The 21,052-nt window shown below is 55.2% G+C and overlaps 1 protein-coding gene across 4 annotated transcripts; it reads right to left on the minus strand.

Annotated features, from left to right (window-relative positions):
* Nucleotides 1–1,382: 1,382 nt before the first annotated feature.
* Nucleotides 1,383–19,713, minus strand: Etnk2 (ethanolamine kinase 2). 4 transcript variants are annotated; one of them, XM_028876585.1, is made up of 8 exons: nt 19,251–19,713; nt 17,408–17,667; nt 14,325–14,447; nt 9,233–9,375; nt 8,009–8,092; nt 5,484–5,629; nt 3,913–3,986; nt 1,383–2,346 (listed from the first exon to the last, which is right to left on the minus strand). In XM_028876585.1, the coding sequence occupies exons 1-8, from the start codon at nt 19,503–19,505 to the stop codon at nt 2,274–2,276; spliced, it is 1,158 nt and encodes a 385-aa protein (XP_028732418.1). In that variant the 5' UTR covers nt 19,506–19,713; the 3' UTR covers nt 1,383–2,273. The 4 variants fall into 4 exon arrangements, with proteins under 4 accessions (XP_028732418.1, XP_037067299.1, XP_037067298.1 ...); XM_037211404.1 differs by lacking the exon at nt 19,251–19,713 and adding an exon at nt 17,887–18,656; XM_037211403.1 differs by lacking the exon at nt 14,325–14,447.
* Between the last annotated feature and the right edge of the window lie 1,339 nt (nt 19,714–21,052).

The following is a 21,052-nucleotide window of genomic DNA, read 5'->3' on the forward strand; positions in this document are numbered from 1 at the left end:
TGCTTGGCTCAAACCCGCAACTTCACTCCAAACTCCCACTTGGGTCACAATTAGATCTTGTAATCTCCCTGGGATTCCTTCTAGTCCCGAGTTCCCCCTGTTACCCTGTGGCTGGTCCTCTGCAGCCTGGAGGGCTGGGGTCCCCCTGCCAAAGGTACTCCAGGTACCTGTGTCCACAGACCTCATCCAGCTGCTGTACCGTGGCTGCCCAAGTCCTCTGGCCAACCGGAACCTCACCCCTTCCTGAGAGAAGCAGGGCGTGATCAGGTGGGCAGAAACGGGGGGCAGTGTGTTCTGGTCGCTACCAGGAAAGCTAGCCACAAGCTCACCTGGCCCCCTCTCCACAGGCCAAAGGTCAGACCTGGGAAGATGGCCTTGGCCTGGAGCGCCTGCCTCGGATGACAGGAGAGAAGTGGACCTCAGGCTTTGTGGGGAAGGAGCCCAGAGTCGTCGTCCTCCCCCTGCCTACCCCAGCTACTCCCTCAGCACCAGACTTGTCTATAGGGTGAGGCCACAAAGACCCTAGGAGGCTACGCCTGACTAACCTCAAAGGGACTACTCTGCCCTTGGTTCCAGGGTGACTGGAAATAAGGTGGGCATTGCTATGTCATTATGCCCATGCCCCCCTGAGTCTCCAGGTGACCTTGGGACCCCTCCTCCCCCAGCTCTGTCACCATCTGTATGCCTGGGCACGTCTTTTCCCCCAGGTCCTCCATCAGCACACCCCCGGAGAGCCTACCTCCGCTGGAGCATGTGACCTTGAAGGCCTTAGCTGCCAGTGTCTACTAAAGCTGTTGCCATGACGCCTGGTGCATTTGCAGGCAAATGCCCAACCACCAGATTCTTCCCCACCCCCCACCCCCACTCCGGCCAGCTGCTCCTGGTCAAGGCAGTTTGGGGTGTCCTCACTTGAGTTTCTGCTCTGGCCTCCTGAGGAGGCTGGCTGCAAAAATCGCCTTGCCTGCTGCCAGACAGAGCGGCTCTCCCCGGCCCCCGGTTGCTGAGGGCCTGAGCAGACTGTGGAGGGAAGCCCGAGTGTTGTAATCCGGGTTCCGCAGGCCTGCCCATGATGGGAAGGTCTAAGTCCTTGGAGTCTGCATCGCGGCGCCACTGTATGCAGCATCCTGCAGAGACAACTGCCAGGATGTTAAAAAGTAGAGAGGCTGTGGACGAGACAGAGCATCAACCCTTGCCCGGGTCTGCAACCTTGCCCGAGTCGGCAGGATGCCGGGGCAAGGCTGGCATTAGAGGTGCCCAGGGTGCTGTGCCTTACCTCGAGCGGGAGCGACCCCAAAGGCCCAGAAGAAAGAAAACCGAGCCTGGCCCAGCTCCTCCACGCCTATAACAGTCACACTCCCAGCCACTGTCCTTTGGAGACCGCATTCCAGAAACAAACATTTTAATGCAGAAAAACATAATTTACAAATGGAATCACAGTGGGGGCCTAGAGCAGGCCCCCTAGGAACTGGGGGACTGGGAGGCGGAGACAGCTGCTAACGCTTTGGGTATCTGGCCACGCCCCCTTGCCTCCACGGCCCATTCCCAAATGGTCGGCTATGTGCAGAGTAGAAGACAGAGATGGACAGACAGATCCTTGGAGGGGAGAGAGGCGGAGGCTGCTGCTGGCTCTGGTACCTGCCACCCGATCCAAGACCATAGCTATTCCAGGTCTGCCGCCGCCGCCGTTCCCTCTCCTCTGCAGGGGCCCGAGCAGAAGCACAGGGGAGCTGGGGAAGGGGTGATGGGATGGCGTCTGGCTTGGAGAAGTGAGCAGCTCAGATGAGGCAGTGGCTGGCAGAGCTGCCGGGCCTGGCTGGGAGCTCTGTCCCCAAGGTGACAAGCAGAGCTAGCTTCCTGCTGGCTTGGGGCTCAGCACCTCTCGCCTAGGGCAGACGCAGCTCAGCTGGAGGCTGGGGCACCAGAGGTAGAAATGAGCCCTTCCCCTCCCCTGCTAGGGAGGGTCAAGGGCAAACTGAGGCAGCCCAAGCTCCAGCAGGCCTGGGCTGGGCAATGGTGTGCTCTCAAAGGGTGACAGCCCCGGCCTCAGCCATCTGCAGGCACTTCCTCTCCAAGCCTGTCAGGGTGAAGAGGAACCCCCACCCCAATGCTGGGCTTCAGCCCCTCCAAACAGGAAAATGAAGTCTTCATCGGCATCCACCGGGGAGCCTTTACCATGGCTGCCCGCGTGCCCCAAGGGTGCCCAATCGCAAGGCAGGAGGGTACCCTGGGGAACAGGTCTGGCATCAGAAGCACACGGAGGAGCAGGAGGCTGGTCACTTTGGCATCTCCAAGGCCAACACCTGAGGCTTCACTTTGAAGTACTGGCTGAATCGGATCACCGCATACCTGCCAGGGAAGACAAGGAAGTGGATGAGCGTGGAGGCTGGCAGCCTAGGGAGGACTCTGCCTCCCAGCTCAAGCCCATCGAGGTCTGGGCAGGTCAACTCTTTTGTTTGATTTTGAGACAGGGTGTCTTTGTGTAGCCCCCGTTGTCCTGAAACTCACTCTGTAGCCCAGGCTGGCCTCATACTCACAGAGATCCGCCTGCCTCTGCTTCCCGAGTGCTGGGATTAAAGGCGTGCGCCACCCCGCCCCCACCCCCCCCCCCCCGCTAGGGGCAAATCAACTCTTAAAATTTTTTTCACCATCGTTTCATTTTCTTCAGTCAGACTGGAGCAACCCTCCCAAAGATGTGTTTGGTGTTTTGTTTTTATTATTTTGTAGGGCTGATGTGCCTGTCGTTTCGCAGTGGACCTCCAGAACTTTTTAATCCTTTAAAGTTAAAACTGTTCACTTGCGTCACGTTCTGGTCCCAGCCCAGTGACGGCCCTGCTCTGTCCCTATGCACGTGACCCTCTGAGTCCTAAGGTCTGTCTTTTTGTGGCTGCCTTATTTCGCGTAGCAAAATGTCCTCAAGGTTCATCTGCATAGCACGTGACCAGATTCTGTCATTCACTCATCAAGTGACGACTCTTGGCTGCCGTGAGGGCCAGTGTCTAAAAAAACACTACTGTGAGCCCTTGCTTCTGTCCTCTGGGACAGACACGCAGGAGGGGGGTTGCTGGATCGGGTGGGAGTTGCATTTTTCGGTGTTTGAAGGAACATTCTTCCCTCGGATGGCTGGACCAGTTTGCGTTCCCAGTTTCCCCACACCCTGGCACATGCTCTTCATCTTCTGGCTTTGCTGGTGTTCTAACATACTCTGGTGTGTGCCCGTGTCTGAGCCAGCCGAGTGCTACAGCCGAGGGTGGACGGGGACAAATGGAGGATTTCATTCCCCGCCTGCGAGGACAAAGGGGGGCCTCGTTTCACGGGCTCCCAAGCTGTCATAGCAAGAGTTTGGATATGGTCCCTGAGCCTAAGGAAGAGGTGGATCCGAGGGGGCAGTATGGGGAGATCTAAGTCACCCCAGTGATCTGTGCACTTGGCAGCTCCTCTTTAATTTTTAAAAATATTATTATTGTGTGGGTGTAGTGGGGTGTGTGTGTGTGTGTGCCACAGTACATGTGGAGGTCAAAGGACAACTTTCAGGACTCAGTTCTCTCCTCCCACTTTCACGTGGATTCTGAGGGTCAAACTCAGGTCGCCACAAGTGCCTTTACCCACCAAGCCATCTCATTGGCTTTCCATCCTTTCACACTGAAGCTCCGGCCTGTCTATCTGCTCCAGGCTCGGGCTAAGCCGGCACCAGCAGAGTGGGCCCTGGTGCTGGGTGGCACGGTATGGAAGGCTTGGTGCGGGCGGGAGCACTTTCACTGGGTTTGGTGGGGCTCCCTGGGGAGCCGGGGTTGGGGTCAGCTGCATGCTGGAAGGACTCCGGCATTCTGTTTTGCCCCGCTGGGTCACATGGTAGTCGGGGCGCTCTCCCTCCTCTGCCCCCCGACCCTTCCTCCCACAGCTCCCCATACTGACCTGAGGAAGTCAAAGCTGATGGTGGAGTACTGGTTCTGTATGAGTGCCCAGAGTCCCCAGAAGAAATGGGAGGCCTGCAAACGGGCCAGAGAGGGTCAGCCCCGCAAAGCCACACCTGTCACAGCCTTCAAGAGCGAGAGAGACTCGGCCACCTTGGGTGTCTTGCTGAACACTGGCCAGTGTGGGGAGAAATGGAGGCCAGGCCGCTGGGTAGCACTGGGGGACTCACTACCCACCAGTAAAAGGCAAGTAGAGCTAGTTCTACCCAGAGTCTATCACCCAGGTGATCAGAAGCAGGGCTCCAAGGACTTCAGGGTTCCCCAGCCTGCCTCTCTCTACCCCAGGCTCAAAGAGCCAGAAAGCCATGATTCCCAGTTACCCCTGAAAGCTACGCCAACCATCACCTTCCGAGGCCGGGGGGCACACCCTTAGGGGTTTCCCACCCATCCCAAGCCCTGGCCACACAGTTGCTAAGGAGGCTCCCTCCACTTCCCTTTCCATGGCTTAGAAGGGATGTAGGTGAGCCAGCAAGTAGGGGTGGTTTTTGCTTAAAAGCTGCGCAAAAGGTGAGAAGATTTGTTCTTCAGGTGCAACAGAGGAGGAAGAGGGTGAGGCTGGGGCCAGGGTGGACCAGGACAAGCAATCAATCCCAGAAAAGACAGATGGTCTAAGCTCTGTTATGAATGGTGAAGCCCGGAGCTGGCTTGTCTTCCCGTGTGTTAGCAGTCCTAGTCCCCTCGGCCCACACCAGCGGACACCCGGCAGGCATGAACCACTTTCCTTGGAGAAATGACATTCCCAATTGAATGCCATAATGCAGTGGTGGGGGAGGAGGAGCCTGGGAGGCAAGCCTGGTAAATTGTGAGCTTGGTAGTGATGGTGGTAACAAGGAGCGTCTTACCGCAGCATGAAACACTAAGGTTAGCTAGCAGAGAGAACTACCCATCCAAACAGATTGGCTGAGTGTGGAAGCTGAGGGCTGTTTTGGAAATATTCATCTCCGGAGATGAGTGCCCAGGCTGGGTGGCAGGAACATTAAGGGGACAACCTAGAATGGCTGTTTTCAGACCCTTTCTTGGTGGGGTGTAGTCCACAACTGGACTGGTTAGTTTTATGTCAACTTGACACAAGCCAGAGTCGTTTTGGAAGAGGGAATCTAAATTGAGAAAATAACCCCACCAGACTGGCCTGTGGGCAAGTCTCTAGGGCATTTTCGTGACTGCTTTGGGAGGGCCCGGTCCACCGTGGGCAGTGTTATTCCCTAGGCTGGTGGTCCTGGATGGCATGAGAAAGCAGGCTGAGCAAGCCATGGGGAACAAAGCCAGGAAACAGCACTCCTCCTGGCCTCTACAGCTTCTACCTCCAGGTCCCTGCCCTGACTTCCTTGGGTGACGGACTTAAGCTGTAAGGCAAAATAAACCCCTTTCCACCCAAGTTGCTTGGTCATGACATTTCATCGCGTGGCGGTAGAAGCCCTCACTCACTAAGAACAACTGAGCCTGGGCTCTGAGCGGGAGCCAGTGGCAGGGGAGCCGGTGGCAGGGGAGCCGGTGGCAGGTCCAAGCACTCACCAGAGCAAATTTGTTGACTTGTGCGTAAAGGCGCTCTACCTCCCTGGGGGTTGGAGCGGTCCCCTTCTGTGCCTCAAGATAATAGCGCAGCCACTGTAGCTGGATCTCCCGATCTGGGTACCGGCAGTAATCCACCTCATTCACACCTAGGGAGGCAAGTGAGACCCAAGTTGCCCGGAAAGCGCCTCTCAGGTTTGAGCCCAGGAGTCTCCTACCTTGAGCTGTGGGCTGGCTTGCGGAGGAGCCCCGTGAGGGCAGCTCAGTTGGTGGAGGGGGGGGGTCTCCTCTACCCAGTAGGGTACCACTTGCCTAGCGCTGAGGATAGGGAAGCTGAGTGGTCAGGGGCCAGGTGCTGCCCTGCAAGTAGTGGGAAGCCCAAGGGCGCTGTCACCTTATACCTGCCCCTCTATAAAGTGATGATGCTTCGTGGAAGGTCTCAGGCTTGGCACCACTTGACCTCAGCTCAGCCCTTCCATCTCAAGATCCTAATTCCTTCACCTTCCAGACAAGGAGTTGGACTTCCCTATCAATGTTAAAATGTTGCTGCTCGCACTGGCATTTCCAGGGAAATGTCCCACTGCTCCCCGTGATGACAACAGACCCTCCCCTGTCCTAAGTGTTCTCAAGCTATTTCCCAGTTCCTCCAGCTCTGGGGCTAGCACAGGGTAGGCCAGAACTAGAAAGAAGTAGTTTATTTAAGGTGGGAGCAGAGCTGGGCCACCGTCTCCAGGGTCTCTCCTTTCCCTTCTTACTTCCCAAGTGTCCTTGATATCCCTCGAGAAGCAGAGTTTCTGAGTCCCAAGGATGTGGGTAGTGAAGAATCTCCCCGTGCACGTCAGAAGGCCCAGGGCACACAGCCAGTTAGAGGCGGGGTGGGGTTGGACCTGTATCTTCCTACTGCCCAGAATTTGTTTGCTGGTTTCTAAAGGACACAACCCACCCCTTTGGAGAAGCTCCAGCTGAACTTTGCTCTGTGCACTGGATGAGGACTTACCACCTCTGCAAAGGCCTCCTGGCAGCCAAGCACTGCCAGACATGTGCCCTGCAGGGCAGGCCTCTGCTTCAGCTCCCCACAGCTCAGCTGAGGCCCAACGCCTCCCTCTGAGTGCCCTAGAGAGCTGGGCCCCTGGGTGCAAGCAACTGGACAGACCTGGTCCTCCAAGGCTCTAAAAGAGATGTGATTCATCAGCCTGGGTTGGGCTGGGCTGGTCAGGGGAACAGCCAAGGGATGGCTCCACAGTTGGTCAGGGCACCTCAATTTTCCTAAGCCCTAGAGGCCAGCCAGGGCATACTGGCAAGCACACATACCAGCCTGCAGATGGCCCTCCAACTGTGTCCAGTTCCATTGAGGAGTTGTTTCCATGGTCCTATGCCCTGAAGCCCTTACATGGATGGGTCTAGATTACCACGCATTTCTAGTATAGTTACCAAATCTAAGGGAATGGAGAGGGGAATCTTTTTTTTTTTTTTTTTTTTTTTTTTTGAGACTGGGTCTCTAGTCCAGGCTGTCCTACAACTCAATATATAGACCAGGCTACCTGCAAGCTCACAATGATTTGCCTGCCTCTTTGTGCCTCCTGAGCACTGGGATTGAAGGTGCGTACCACCACACTCAGCCGTGTGTGTGTGTGTGTGTGTGTGTGTGTGTGTGTGTGTGTGTGTATCTTAGTTCAATGTAGGTATTACAATGTCTCCATTTTACAGCCACAGAGGGCAGTGACCTGAACCTCACCACTAGTGAACAACAAAACTAGGGTTGAAACTTGGGAAATCAAGAGGTGGAAATACTTTTAACTAGCTCTGCCTAGACTCTTCGCTTCAGGACACCAGGTAAACAGCTACTTACAGCTTATTTGGTCACATACCTGCATTCAAGGCCTTCATGGACCATTGTACAAGTTGTACTGGGTAGGAAGGAGTGCTGGCCAAGCTGGTGGAGGCTGTGCCTGTCCTGAGGAAGGGGTATTTCCTTTCTCTCTCTCTCTCTCTCTCTCTCTCTCTCTCTCTCTCTCTCTCTCTCTCTCTCTCTCTCTCGTACTGGATATTGAATGCAGGGCCCTGTACATGCTAGGCAGTTGTCTACCACTGAGGTATATCCATGACTATCTTTAATTCTAAGACGGCGTCTTACCAAGTTCCCCAGCTTGGCCCTGAACACATACTGTAGCCCTGAAAGGCCTTGAACTGGCATCCTCCTGCCTCAGCCTCCCAAGTAGCTGAGATCACAGAACTGAACTACTGAGCCCCACTTGGAAGGGGGTCCTTCTTAATTCACATGTCAGGCTGAGTAGCCCCTGGGACCCTACAGTGAATGCATTTCCTCGTTTGTACCAAACTGCCTGCCACACAGGCTAGCAGAGGTCAGCTCTGGAGAGGAGTTCCTTTCTGTGACATACATTGCTCTTTAAAAGCAGGCTGTGCCCACCTCCCACCCATCAAACCTCAGGTCGAGAACCACCCGTGGTCCCCCCTGCAGACTTGGCACCCCATCATAAGGGTGCTGAGGTCAGAGTAACTCTCCCTACCTGCAAACTCGTTGAAGTGGTTGCCAATGTCAAAAGCCTGGTAGTTGTATCCTGCATATTCATAGTCGATGAACCGCACGTGGCCTGTGAGGAGAAGGAGAAGCAGTGAGGGCCGGTCCCAGATCTGGAAATGGGGCATGGTCAGACTTCCAGACCTCCGCGACACACCCCTCCGGCCCTCCCTGATCTCTGCCGCAACCTTCTAGGCCGCTTGCCATCTGTCCGCGGCAGAGCTAAGGATCAGAAGCAAAGCAAGTACTTCCTGCCTACCATGTCTGTGGGTCCCACAGCCACGGATTCAACTAACTATGGATTGAAAATCTATACATTGGATCTGAGGGATGGAGATATGGCTCAGCGGTTAAGAGTACAGCGGTTATGAATACACATGGTGGCTCATAACCAACCATAACCACAAGCCCAGGGGGTCCAACGTCCTCTTCTGGCTTCTGTGGGCATTACATGCATATGACACACAGGCATACATGCAAACAAAATAATCATACCATAAAATGATAATTAAAAAATTCACGTGTACTAAACATATACAGACTTTTTTTTCCTTTGTCATTCCTAAGACAACATGGACTAACACCTCTTTAGCTCATATTTCCACTGTATTGGACATGGTAAGTAGCCGGATGGATGCCATATGTAAATGCTATCTTATTTTCACGTGTTTTCGGGGTGCTGGGGACAGGATTCTGGTCTCACATCAAGCACTCTCCCTGCAAAGGGCCACTCTGCTGTTTTACAGGAGACGTGTTGGCACTCTCAGACGTCCAACACAAGTCTTCGGTGTGTGACGAGGGACATCTGTATTTCCAGGGGAACTGCACTCTCAGGAATAGTAAGCAGCAGCAATCTACCCCATCTCTCTTCTCTTCACAACCCCCCTGCCCTCTCAAGGCTTGGGGAAGCCATGATGTCCTCAGAAGCCCATAAAGTCATCAGGATACATGGCTTGGGTGCCCTGATGTTGAAGACGTTCCCAACTGTGATTTTGAGTCCTTTCTTACAATACATTTTCCTAAGGGGTACTTTCCTGTTCCATTTTCCTCCTCTTTCCCACAAATTAAGATCACCATAAGGCACACCCGTGTCTTCCATGATAAAGGACAGTCAAAGCTCAGGTCTCCTGCTCCTTGTTCCCGGACCCCTGAAGCCAGCAGGCTAGCCAGCTGGCCCGTGTCCCCACATCCGAGGGGCTTGAGGGGGCAGTACCTTTGGTGCTGTCATAGATGATATTCTTGCAGAGCAGGTCGTTGTGACAGAATACCACAGGGGACTCCAGTTGGGACAGGTGTTCCTTCAGCCAGGCCAGCTCCTGTCCCAACACCTCCACCTTAGGGACGTCTGCAGAAAGGCTAGACAGTGGGGGGAAAATGCAGGTCGAGGGAGGGTTGACTCAGCTCAGACAGGCAAGCCCTAGTCCAATCATTCAATTACTCTAGAGACCTCAGACAAAAGGCCAGCCCAGCACAGCCCCAACTTTTGTCACACATAAGCGTAGCATGCCCTTCTGGTTCCCAGGGTTAAATAAGAAGCAGTTTAAAACCTGGTCATAACATAAAAGTCACTAACTAAGCTAGGCAGTGGTGACACACACCTTTAATCCCAGCACTCAGGAGATCTTGGTGAGTTCGAGACCAGCCTGGTCTACAAAGCTAGTTCCAGGACAGGCAGGGATACACAGAGAAACCCCATCTTGGGGGAAAAAATAGTCACTAAAACTAAATGGTATCCCTGCTACTTGGTGAAATGGACAGGGTGAGGAAGGGGGACCCAGGAGAGGACAGGAGAGGTGACGAGCGTCAGAGGCCATGACTCCAGAGGAAGAGGGAATGGGGCCCATGGAATCAATAGTGAGAGGTAGGATAGACCATACCAGGAACTCCCTAGGAGGGGATGTGCTCCTCCAAGATGAGGTTCCCCAGTGACAGAACCCCAGGAGGGCCAAGAGAAACAGGACTTTCTCAGCACGGCAGAGGGCTGCCCTGGTGTGGCGCCTCATACCTCAGCTGCCGAGCTCCTAGACTCTGGTCTAATCTGTCCTCTCACAGGGCTGTAACAGTTGGCCCGTGATACACTGTGCAAACGTCAGAGAAACAGCAGCACCCCCAGTGTGAGACACCTGTTTTGCCACTCCCAACAACTAATTCCTGTCACCTTGAGTGATGAGTGTTGCCTGTCCCTGGCATCTGCTAGACCAACTAGCTTGGAGGCAGAGCAAAAAAAAATGCATAAGGCTACCTCCACCCACCCTGCGTCTCACTGAAGTAGCATGGTCTGCCAGGCATGCTGGGCTGGGGAATGATCTATCACGGGTCAATCAATGCAAAGTTGGGTAAGGACACGCTGTACTCAGGTGCTCTGAACTTTGGCCCTTCAGGTACACAGGCCTGTGTACAACAAAAAAGCCAAACAACAAAATTCAGAACTACCCCTGGGAGCGGGGTGCTGGGCCTTGTCTCCACTCCTGTCTCTCTGCCTAGGACAGCAAAGGTTCTCAGACGAAGATGATAACGAGATGGGTCCCGGCTCACCTCCCCACTGGACAGAAATGGCTAAGATGTCCCTATGTCCCCCGTAGAAAAGGGATTGCCAAGGCTAGAGGGGTCTTAGGTCTTCCATCCTACATGGTCGGGAAATGGGGGAGGCTCCTGGAAGAAAAAGAACCTCATCCCAGGTGCCTCATAGCATGGGCACCCTTGCACCCCAGGTGCCTCATAGCATGGGCAGCTCCAGACCCCAGATGCCTGGAGCATGGACCCAACACCTCAGCACAGCTGGGTTCCCAGTCTACCTACCCTGTGCCCTCATCACAGAGCTGTGTACCCCTGATCTGTTCCCTCGGTCTCTAAGATGGCCTCTCTCAACCAGGCAGCCCACGGACAGAGGGGAGAGCCAAGCTCCGGCCTCAGCCATGCACCTGGCCCTCCCAGAAGCTACTTGAGAACTCCCAGCTCACTCTGAGGCTACTTCAAGATAAAGGCCGAGGAGGAGTCCTTTGGTTTGCCCAGGGCTCAGTCTGAAAATCATGCCTGTAACAGCCGGATGCCCGCTCCCAGTCGCTGGCCTCAGTCTGACCCTGCCCTATCATGCCAAGGCCACTGTGATACTTACTGTGAGAACAATCCGGGCCTATCTCCAGGGGCCCCCTCCAATGGCACTGTCCCTCCCGGAACATGTAGACCTCAGCCAGCTTTGCTGCCTTCCACCCTGCCAGCCCTAACCCCCTCCACCTCTGCAGGGTTGGCAGTAAACAACCATCACTGCCACCCGGAAACATGCTCACCCCAGAAAGAGCGGAAGGGATGTGGGCTGGGGTCTCTGAGAGGCCTGGGACTCCTGCCGGTGGAGGGACTGCCGCTTGGCCATCTCCATTCAGTTCCCACTGGAGAGGCACAAGTTCTCCTCTGAGGGACCAACTTTCTACTGCTCCGGTCTCTTGGCTTCCCATCTTTGCCCTCTCATCAGCCCACCCATCAGTATCCCCTCCTGATGTCCCTAAGGTCCACACTGCACCCCACCCATCAGTATCCCCTCCTGCTGTCCACACTGCACCCCACCCATCAATATCCCTCCTGATGTCCCTAAGGTCCACACTGCACCCCACCCATCAGTATCCCCTCCTGATGTCCCTAAGGTCCACACTGCACCCCACCCATCAGTATCCCCTCCTGATGTCCCTAAGGTCCACACTGCCCCCCACTCGGGGCCACTAAGTCACCGTCTGCAGTCTCGGACACAGTCTAGCTTTCCATTTCCACCTACCCACCACGCTGCCCCCAAGCAATGTTGCCCAGATGTGTTCTGTGCTTCCGGGAGGCCGCCTAAATGCAGTCCTGGTCCAGTAGAGCACTCTCGGGCCTGGCCTGGCAGGGTACACTCAGCAAGCACTCTGCGGGGGACCTGGTTGTCCTAGCTTGGGTCTCCCGGTCCTAGAACTTGCCCCCAGCTTATCCCCCAAGTGCACAACCAGCCCCCTCACCAAAGCGGTCCTTACGCCTGCTAGACCCCTTCCTAGACCACAGTCCTGGCTCAGATACCTTTGTAATAGTGGGCACGTGGGCAGACACTTGTAATTTTACTACTTGGGCAGTAAGACCGTGAGTTTAAGACAGGTTAGCTTGGGCTATAGGAGTCTGAGGCCAGTGGGGGGCTACACAGTGAGACCCTGTCGCAAACAAACATACAAAGACCAAACACACCTTCATGGCTTCCTGATGCTTGTTTTCATGTCAATCCTGGCCTTTTAGCCTGGTACCCAAGTCCCCTTCCCTCTGGCTATTCCCCACTTCCACGACCTCCTGAACATCTGCTCCAGACACATTTACCTCCTCGGCAACCATCAACAGGACCCCCCCCCCCCAGGCTGTCTCCTGCGCTGGAGCAAGCCCCTCTCATCCTGCCCTGCCACCTCTGCCAAGATGACTTCTGCCGCCCCTTCCCACCTCTGTGCGCATTACACACCCTGCCGTCTTTTGTGCCAAGCACAGGCATGTTCTGTTTACCCAGATGGCTCCTAAACTCCTTACAGGCAGGGCCCATGTCCCAACCACCTTCACTCTCCTGCCGTTTTAATCCCAGTCAATGTTTGTGCAGCGAAGGTTTGAATAAGTCAGGGCGGTGAGGTAATGCCAGGAGTCCAAGAGGCTCCATCTAATTCCGATGACTGTTCAGGGCTGTCCTGCTGTGGGACAATGCACAGCAGTTCTAAAGGGTGAGGGGACCATCCCATAGAGAGGCTCAGAGAAGTGAAGCCTTGATCTCCCTGAGGCCAAGAGCTTGACAAGAACAAAGGGAGCTGGCCAGCTCTTCACCGAGGACCTCTCTCTTCTGGACAAGATCATTCACCACGGCTACACAGGACAGCAGCCTAAGGATGCTGTGCTGTGTCCATTCATGAATGAGCACCAGACCTGCACCGAGAAATAGCAAGTCCCAACTCCACCTGTCAAATAACAGCGCTGGCTAAGGGGACGTGTCACGCTCTAGTCTTCGGGGATATGGTCGTCCTTGTCCCAGGGTCTGAACATGGTCAGACAGAGGGCAGGCTAGGGCCATCCTGGGCACTCAGAGCACCATCACTGGGTGTCAGAGTTTAGATAGAGTCATGGTGTGTGGAAGGGATGAATTATGGGGTCAGCGTTCATGACTGCCATGGTAGAGGAGGGAATGAGGGAGACTCTTTTTCCTCAGACCTCCCTCTCGCCCGCCACCTTACTCTGGTGACACTTCAGAAGTGGCAGTGTTCAAATTAATTGTATATTTCAAAAATTGCTGTAAGAGAGGACTTTGAATGTCCAGCACAAAGAAATGATAAACTTCTGAAAACATGTGTCACCCTGTTCTCATCATCACATATTGTGTGTATAATTATATATCAGTCAAAGACATTCAAATACATTTTCAAAGGCAGTGCTTGCTGGGTATGATAACACACACCTTTAATCACAGCTCTTGAAAGACAGAGGCAGGCAGATCTCTGTGAGTTCAAAGCCAGCTCGATCTACATAGTGAGTTCCAGGCCAGTGGGGGCTCGACTGACTCAAAAAAAAAAAAGTTGATGTTTCATCCTTGCAGGATGTGTGGAATATCAGAGACCATGCTGCGGACTCTTTTCCATGCTTTGGTCTCCAAGGTGTATCAGGAGCTGGGTACCTGCAGGCCAGTGAGCAAAGGGGAAGTTTGGGGGACCCTGTTTTGCTTGAAAGTAGAATCAGGATGGGAGGGAGGCCTCTGTCCCTGGAAAGAGCACTTCACGGAGCAGTGGGTGTGTGAAGGAACAACATGGGGGCATGGTTCCCAAGGGTACACAGAGTCGTCCAGGCAATCAGCAGCAAACCGTGGCATTCCAAGGGCGTGGCTGTCTACTCTTAGGACCCACTGCGCTGAGAGCCTCAGATTCTCAGAGGCTCCGCTCTCCCATGATTCCAAAGACAGAAACAGTCATGCAGCGTTAAGTCCTCAAGTGGGAAAACTAAAGCCTCACAGCGGAGAAGAGCTGCTTCTTGCAACACTAGTCTCTTCTAAGGAAAATGGGAGTTGTCCCTAATCCTGCCCCCTGATACAGTCAGAAAACTCAAAGAGAAGTAAGTGCTGCTGCTGTACAAAACTGCTGATCCACGTTGCTAAGATGCAGCCAATAGCTTTTCTTTGCCTGGACTGTGGCTCAGGATGGAAGGTGCCCCGGAGAAGCTCCTCCTCACTAGGAACTGCATCCCTGAACCTTCTCTAAGAGTTGCCTGGAGCCAAAAGTAGGGGGCGGGGCAGAGTATTGGCAGCCTTGAGCCCCCTCAGATCTCTGTACCTGGGATTGATCTCATCCTTGACCAGCGTGAAATAATGATGCATCTTATGCCAGAGGGTGGGCTTGGGCAACCTGCCATTGGCGTGGATGGTGTGAATCTTTGCCATTTCTAAGGCGATTAACCTACAACAGAAATGGGAGGAATCGTGAGTGTCAGGATTGGCTTGTCCTCCTGCCCAGCCCCTCATGACCAGAAAGGGTTTGGAAGGTTCTGGGTACTAGCCAGAGGGCCACATGTGGGATCTTGACAGGTCCCAGGAACCCTTGGTCTCCAAACAAGGTTTCAGTAGAAGGCAGGAAAATGCAGTAAGACCGTCAGCCATTGCTCCTTTTCTATCCCGGAGCTGGGCCAGAGAAAAGCAGAGGACTATTCCCCCCAGGCCAGTAGCTTGGCCTTCCCCAGTCTTCCCATAGCTCCCTTGAAAACACAGGGGCAACCAGGCATAAGTGCAGTACCCCACCTCCAGACTTTGCCCCATCCTCTCTGGAGAGGCGGCAGCAGGTCCCTTTCCATGAAGAGAATAGTGGGTGTTGATGCCAGGCAAGGAGGAAATGTTAGCTTTTTATCAGTCTGGCCAGGATGGAGAGGCTGGCCCAGGGCAGCCCCTTCTGACTCCACAGGGAGTTGATGCTGGTGAGCGGATACCAAGGACACAAAACAAGCCAGCCTTCTATCTTCAAGTTCCCCTACAGACATTATCCAAGGTCCTGGGGGAGAGTGAGTGGTTGTCTGGGGGAGGTCTGCTGGGAGTGAGAAGGGACTGGCTACTGCAGAGGGAAGGACCTTGATAAGAGCCTCACATCAAGGCCAGTGCCAAGGTCGGCATGGAGGCTGGGGTCCCAGCTGGACTCTGCCAGCTCTTCTTCCTGCTGCAGTCCGACCCTAACTGCCTGCCAAGCAGCCGACATCCAAGCCTCCGGGCTTCCCTTGCCTCTGTCTGCTGCTGGAATAATAATCACTGGGAAGGACAACAAAGACCCTGGTTGTTTGAAACCTTGTAACGGAGTTGTACTGAGGCTACTCCTCCCCTTGCCCGGCCTGGGAAGGGACCAGCCCTACACCATCAGGATAATGGCAATTTCAGGTTCCTCCCCAAGCCTCCCACTTCCTCCAGGGTGGAGGGCCATCCGCAGCCGAGGAGGTGCATGGAGGTCAGAGGTGCTGGGGTAGGTGAGAGCCCACCAAGGAGCTGGGAAAAGGGAAGCCGGACCTGAGGCCCAGCTCTGGTCTTCCTCCCCTAGGAAGATTCTGAACAGAGCGGTTCCTTGAATGTCAAAGGGGCTGCTGTGTGAATAGCAATTGAAGTAACTTCAACACTCAGCATTTTCATGCTGAAGAACCTCAGCAGAGCAGGCTGGGGGGTGGGCTCTAGAGATATGGAGTGGGGGTGGGGTGGGGTGGGGTGGAGCGCTTTCCTGCAGAAACCCTGTCACCATGAGGGGGGGGGGGTGGGGAAAGCGCCATCCTGGGAAAGTCACCAAGGAAAGGCCTACCTCCTACACCCACCCCAATTCCTGGCTCTCCCCCAAACACCAACTTCTTATTACGGCACCTAAATCCCCCTTCAATCTTCCTGACAGTGGTAATTGTTTCCAGAAAGAGGATGAGTGACGGATGAGGTTCACAGAGGCGGAGAGAGACTGGGAGTGGTGAGAACCTGCCAATGTTTGAGCACGAGACTAAGGAAGGAGCCATGAGAAAAGCGGGCAGGGTCCCGTCCCCTGCTTTGACCTCTCCTCTCCAGGTTGGGTGTACTCAGCTTGAACCCCAGTGACCCCCCACATGGGCGGGCACGCCCTTCACGCACGGGGCCCCCACCAACACACAGCGGTAACACACAACTCAAATACAGTGTCCTGGGGCCGCAGCCGTCTCGGGGGCAGCCCTGAAGAGTGTGGAGGGCCAGCCACGTATGCGGAGAGCCATGTGTACTTGCTTGGGCTGAATGGGGGCAGCTGAGGAGGCACTGGAAAGCCAGGCCTACCCCTAGCTGGGCATTGCTACCCTCAGCATGCAAAGCCAAGTCTCCGCCCTCTTGCGTTGGACACCACAGATGCCAAGCAAAGCACCTGGGCAGACCCTGCCCCGGGGCCCCCAGCCTTGGGAGAAAGTGAGCTTGCCTGTGCCTCACTATGACAGGCTGGTGGCCTTCATCCACACAGCTCATGTCACTGTGGGGAGGGAGAGGATACTGCTTGACCCCCCCCCATCTTCCTGGTCTAGTGGGAGCAGAGAGGGTGGTGTAATGGAGTCTCTTTGGTTCTCCCCGTTTCGGGCCCTACGGAAGTATCCACAGGGCTTGACGGTTAAATGCAGTCCCTAGGCCCTATATACCCAGGTATTCACCGGGAACTGAGCCCAGTTCCCGTGGGCCTTCTGTGCGGAGGCTTCAGTCACACTCCAAACGTGAGTCTCCACTGTCAGGGGACCCAAAAGGCCTCGGCTTGGGGGCTGGGTGGGGGGCTATCTCCAGCTTACTGAAGTCAAGTGCACCCTGGATAAGGCTGTTTGTCTTCACACCTTTCACTCTCTGCAAAAGATGGGAGGGAGGTGGCGCGCACCTTTAATCCCAGCACTTGGGAGGCAGAGGCAGGTGGGTCTCTGTGAGTTCGAGGCCAGCCTGGTCTACATATATCAGATTCCAGGATAGCCAGGGCTACATTGAGAGACCTTGTCTCAAATAATAATAATAATAATAATAATAATAATAGTAAAATGAAGAAAAAAGGAAAAAAGACAGGAGAGGTAGACAGCCTGTGTACCTTCAGAATTTGGCCCAGATTCCCACACCTGACACAGGGTGGTCAGAGGCTTGAGAAATGGGGGTGAGGAAGAACAAAACCCTGATCTCTGCCACATTTATGGGACCACTGCGTTCTCCCGGAACTCATCCTTCCTAGTGGGCACCACTGTAAGGCTAGGGAGTGTCGCAGCCTCAGAGCAGACAACTGTCAACAACTATTTTCAGAGCAATATGAAAATATGACTTAGGACGCTGCCTCCTTCATGAACCCCACTGCGAGAACCTCGCAGCCACAGCCGTAGGGAAAACATTGTGCGGAGTGCCCTGTACCCTACTCACCTGAAGAGCTTGGGTTCTCTGATGTGCTCCGGTCCCAGGGCCACACCCTGCATATACTCATAGCACAGCCCGTTCTGAAAGGTGCAGTAGAGTTTGGGGGCGCAGCCGTGTGCTCGCAGCAGCTGGAAGTTCCTGACCTCGTTCTCCCGGTCCACCAGCAACTCTGTCCGCTCCCCATACACCCGGACCAGGACACAGTCCCGCATGTCCTCCTCCACATAGCAGGCCACTAGCTTGTTGGTGATGCCATCTTTGAAGCGCTAGCATGGGGAGAGGGCAGCGATGGGTGGGAGGGTGGGGTGGGGTACAATCCTCTGGTCTCTTCCCAGAGCTTCGATCAAAGCAGAGTACTGTGCTCATCTGAACACTGAACACAACCCCACACCGGCCAGCACTACCCTCTGCCTTGGAGTGGACTAAAACACAAGCGGAGAGAGAGAGAGGAGGGTGGCAGCCACGCTGAGCCCACGCACACTCACTCAGTCTACGTCTTGCCTCCAGAGCACGGGATTTGGCAGAGTGGGCATGTCCACACCAGGCAGTGGGTAGGGGCCCTCCCCTTCCTTCTCCATTCTGACCCCGAAAGAACCACCACAGGTGGGAATGTGGCCCAGGAGGGCTGGAAACTGCCCAGCCCTGCCTCTCACCAAGGCAGGCAAGGGCTCTCAGCTGTATCTCTTGCTCCATCCAGTGGCAGAGGGACTGGGTTGGCACTCAGCCCAGGGCTCTGGTGGCCAGAGGTCCTTGAATCTCTGAATTCCACACCAGAAGGAAGACACAGGAGACAACAGAGGTGGGAACAGACTCTGGTCATGGCGATAGGGAGGAAGGAACCATGAGCTGAAGTTTTATGGGCACCATAAACTTCAGGGCTGGATGGGACTTGAGCGGTCACCTGAACCCATTCTGGGTGAGGAAACAGGCCTACTGAGTCCGGGTTAGCATCTGCTATACTAGTGCTGGATTTCATTCCAGGTCTGCCTTGCTCCTGACTGGGTCTTCTGGGAAAAAAAACGCTACCACACTCAGCCCAGATTCTCCTCAGAGCTGTGCCTTCCCCCACTCAGAAGGTCTGTGACATGGAACTCTACCCCTCTGCCTCTTCCTGCGCAGGCTGCCCAGGCTGTGGGTGGCCGGAGAGGTGTAAACATTATTTTTAAGAGAATACAGGACAGCTGGGGAGTAAGCTAAGGGGTCAAGGTGAGCAGCTCTGTCCACAGGTGTGTGTGGGAGAATGTATCTGACAATCAGTGTATGGGTTTTTTTTTTTTTTTTTTTTTTTTGGAGGGGGTGCGAGGGGAGGCATTGCTCAGAGCTACCAGCCTGAGGCCGTGGTAAAGGTGCTTTACTGGAATTCTGAATTCCACAGGCTGGTTCCTGGGGCCCACGGGAATGCTCAGATCCCTGAGGGTTTGGTTCTGTTAGGGCGAAGGAGCAGCATTGGATGTAGGGGGAGATTTCCTTAAAAGTTCGTGCCTCCTCGGGTTTCAGAGTGGCTGAGTACGCACTTCTGGGCAACTAGGGGACAAGCACTCGGCGACAGGGGGGTGGGGCCGCACGCGCAGCATGCTGACAGTGGGCAGGTAGACTTCAGGCTGCATGCTTGGGAACCCCTGGAACAGGAGAGTGGGGAGGGTCCAGGGAAGCGCGAGCCCAGCTTTGCATAGGGATCAAAAGAGATGGAGAGCTAAACACGTATACAAACCACGGTCCAAAACCTTTCCTGCGCAACAGCCGCGCAACCCTGGGACCCGCACTCGGAAGGATGAGCTGACGGGCGTCCACGCAGCCCCGCTGCAGCTCAGGCAGGGCCCCATCCCCGGCCTCGCTCCCGCTCCGCTACCTTGGTCCGAACTTGCTCGGGCTTCCAGTGCGGCCGCAGCTCCCGGATGAGGCGCAGGGCACCGGGGAGGATGTCGTCCTGATCCACCGTGACGCCGAAGCACGGGACGGCGGCCCTCGGGGGCTCGGGTGGCTCCCAGCAGCCAACGCTGGCCGCCGCCTTCTCCTCCATGCCCCATGAGCACTGCGGGCAGAGCGCCTGCCTCCGCAGGTAAAAGGGCGAGCACGGCACTGGAGCTGAAGGGGGCACAGCCATTCCCAGCAGCCCCACCCCCTCGGAGCCGCCGCGCCCGCGTTAGCCGCTACCGGGAGGCCTTGAGAGGGAGTGGGAGTGGTCGAGGAGGGGCCAGGGGAAGTCCATGACTCATGAGCTAGCTGCCCGCTCCGATCGCCGGCGCGCAGCCCCGCAACACAGCTGGCCGGGGATCGCCGGGGTCCGCCGCGACAGTGACATCACGGGCCGCAGCAACGCCCCCTGCCCGCCCCGCCCCCGCCTCCCGGCGTGTGCCGCCCGCCATCTCCCCTAGCTGGGGCCGTGGCTACCTGGAGCTCGGGGTGGGGGTGGTGCCCCGCCTTAATGACGCAAAGGGCGGAGCCTCAGGCCCCTCCCCAGGTCCCTGCTTGGGCATCTCTTGCGGGATGACCCGCTTCCCATTGGGGCCCGCAGCTCTTTGCCAGCTCGTTCTCGGTAGCCAAGGGCAGGGCGTGGGGCTCGTCTTTGTCCCCACCCCATCCTGGAATAAGGAGATCAGCTGCTCCTAAAGTGTGGGCTTTGGCTTGCCTTCAAATCCCTGGACCCCTGGAAAAGGTTGGGTTGCATTTCCAAGGCTTCCAGGAATCATTCACCACCACAAACACATTCAATGGAAAGCCATATGGTGACGGTGCCGGAGTGAATGTCCCGTAGGCAGACTGGACTCTAACTGAACATTCCTGGGTATTTTACGAGTACACGAGCACATCGCGACTCAGTAAATAATCCTTAAATCTCCTCCCTGTCCTGAGAGGCTGGCTGGGCCCAGAGAGTAGGTGCGTGCACAGGTGCCTGTAGTTCGGTGCTTTGTTGAGCAAAGAGGTGATCAAAGGCCTGGCGCAAACCTGTGGAGTGGCTGAGGATACAGATCCTGGAGGAAAGGACGATAAGTCCTCTGGCAGACTTGCTGTGGAGAGGAGACCCGTGGAAAGATGCAATGCCAGCCTTTGGAAAGGCCCTCTCTCGGCCATATGCTCTCCTGGTCACCTCCGGAGCAAACCGTATTACCTACTGCCACCTGCTATAGCAAAACCTGGACTTGCCTCCGAGACCTCAGTGCTTACCATCTCACACTGCCGCGAATTGAAAAGCACAAATGATTGTTTCTTGTCCCATTGTCTTTTGACCTATTCAGGAACCTCTCAACCACAAGGCCCTTTGATTCTTGCTGCCCAGAACCCAGGTCTTCTGGTACATTTTCTATGCTGATGCCTCTTAGAGTTGGCCACTAGCCCCACGTGCCTACTCAGCACTGGAAATGTGACCAGTGTGGCATTTTGTGTAACTTTAATCTTAATAAGGATGTAAACAGCCATTTGGAGCCACTGTGTTGGACATTGTAGCCGATGAGAGAGGATGAACCGCCTACTTACGGTCATGAAGCCCCAGGATGCAGGCACTGGAAAGGACATTGCCTCCAGGTCTTTCTTTTGCAATAGGCAAAGAAAAACCATGCTGGGCAAGGGATCATAATTAGTGGGAGTCCAGGCTCTTGTTCTCAGCTCTGTGCCAGGACTTGGCAAGCAGTTCCTGCCATGCAAATACCACCT

This window comes from Peromyscus leucopus, chromosome 15 (assembly GCF_004664715.2).
Source record: "Peromyscus leucopus breed LL Stock chromosome 15, UCI_PerLeu_2.1, whole genome shotgun sequence".
Taxonomy (NCBI): Eukaryota; Metazoa; Chordata; class Mammalia; order Rodentia; family Cricetidae; genus Peromyscus; species Peromyscus leucopus.

Coding starts and splice junctions, on each gene's coding strand:
- Etnk2 (XM_028876585.1), bottom strand. CDS start 19,505: ATGGCTGTGCCCCCTTCAGCTCCAGTGCCGTGCTCGCCCTTTTACCTG. Junction 5,630..8,008: donor CCACTTCAACGAGTTTGCAG/GTAGGGAGAGTT, acceptor TTGCCTCCCTAG/GTGTGAATGAGGTGGATTAC. Junction 2,347..3,912: donor ATCAGCTTTGACTTCCTCAG/GTCAGTATGGGG, acceptor CTTCCCTGGCAG/GTATGCGGTGATCCGATTCA.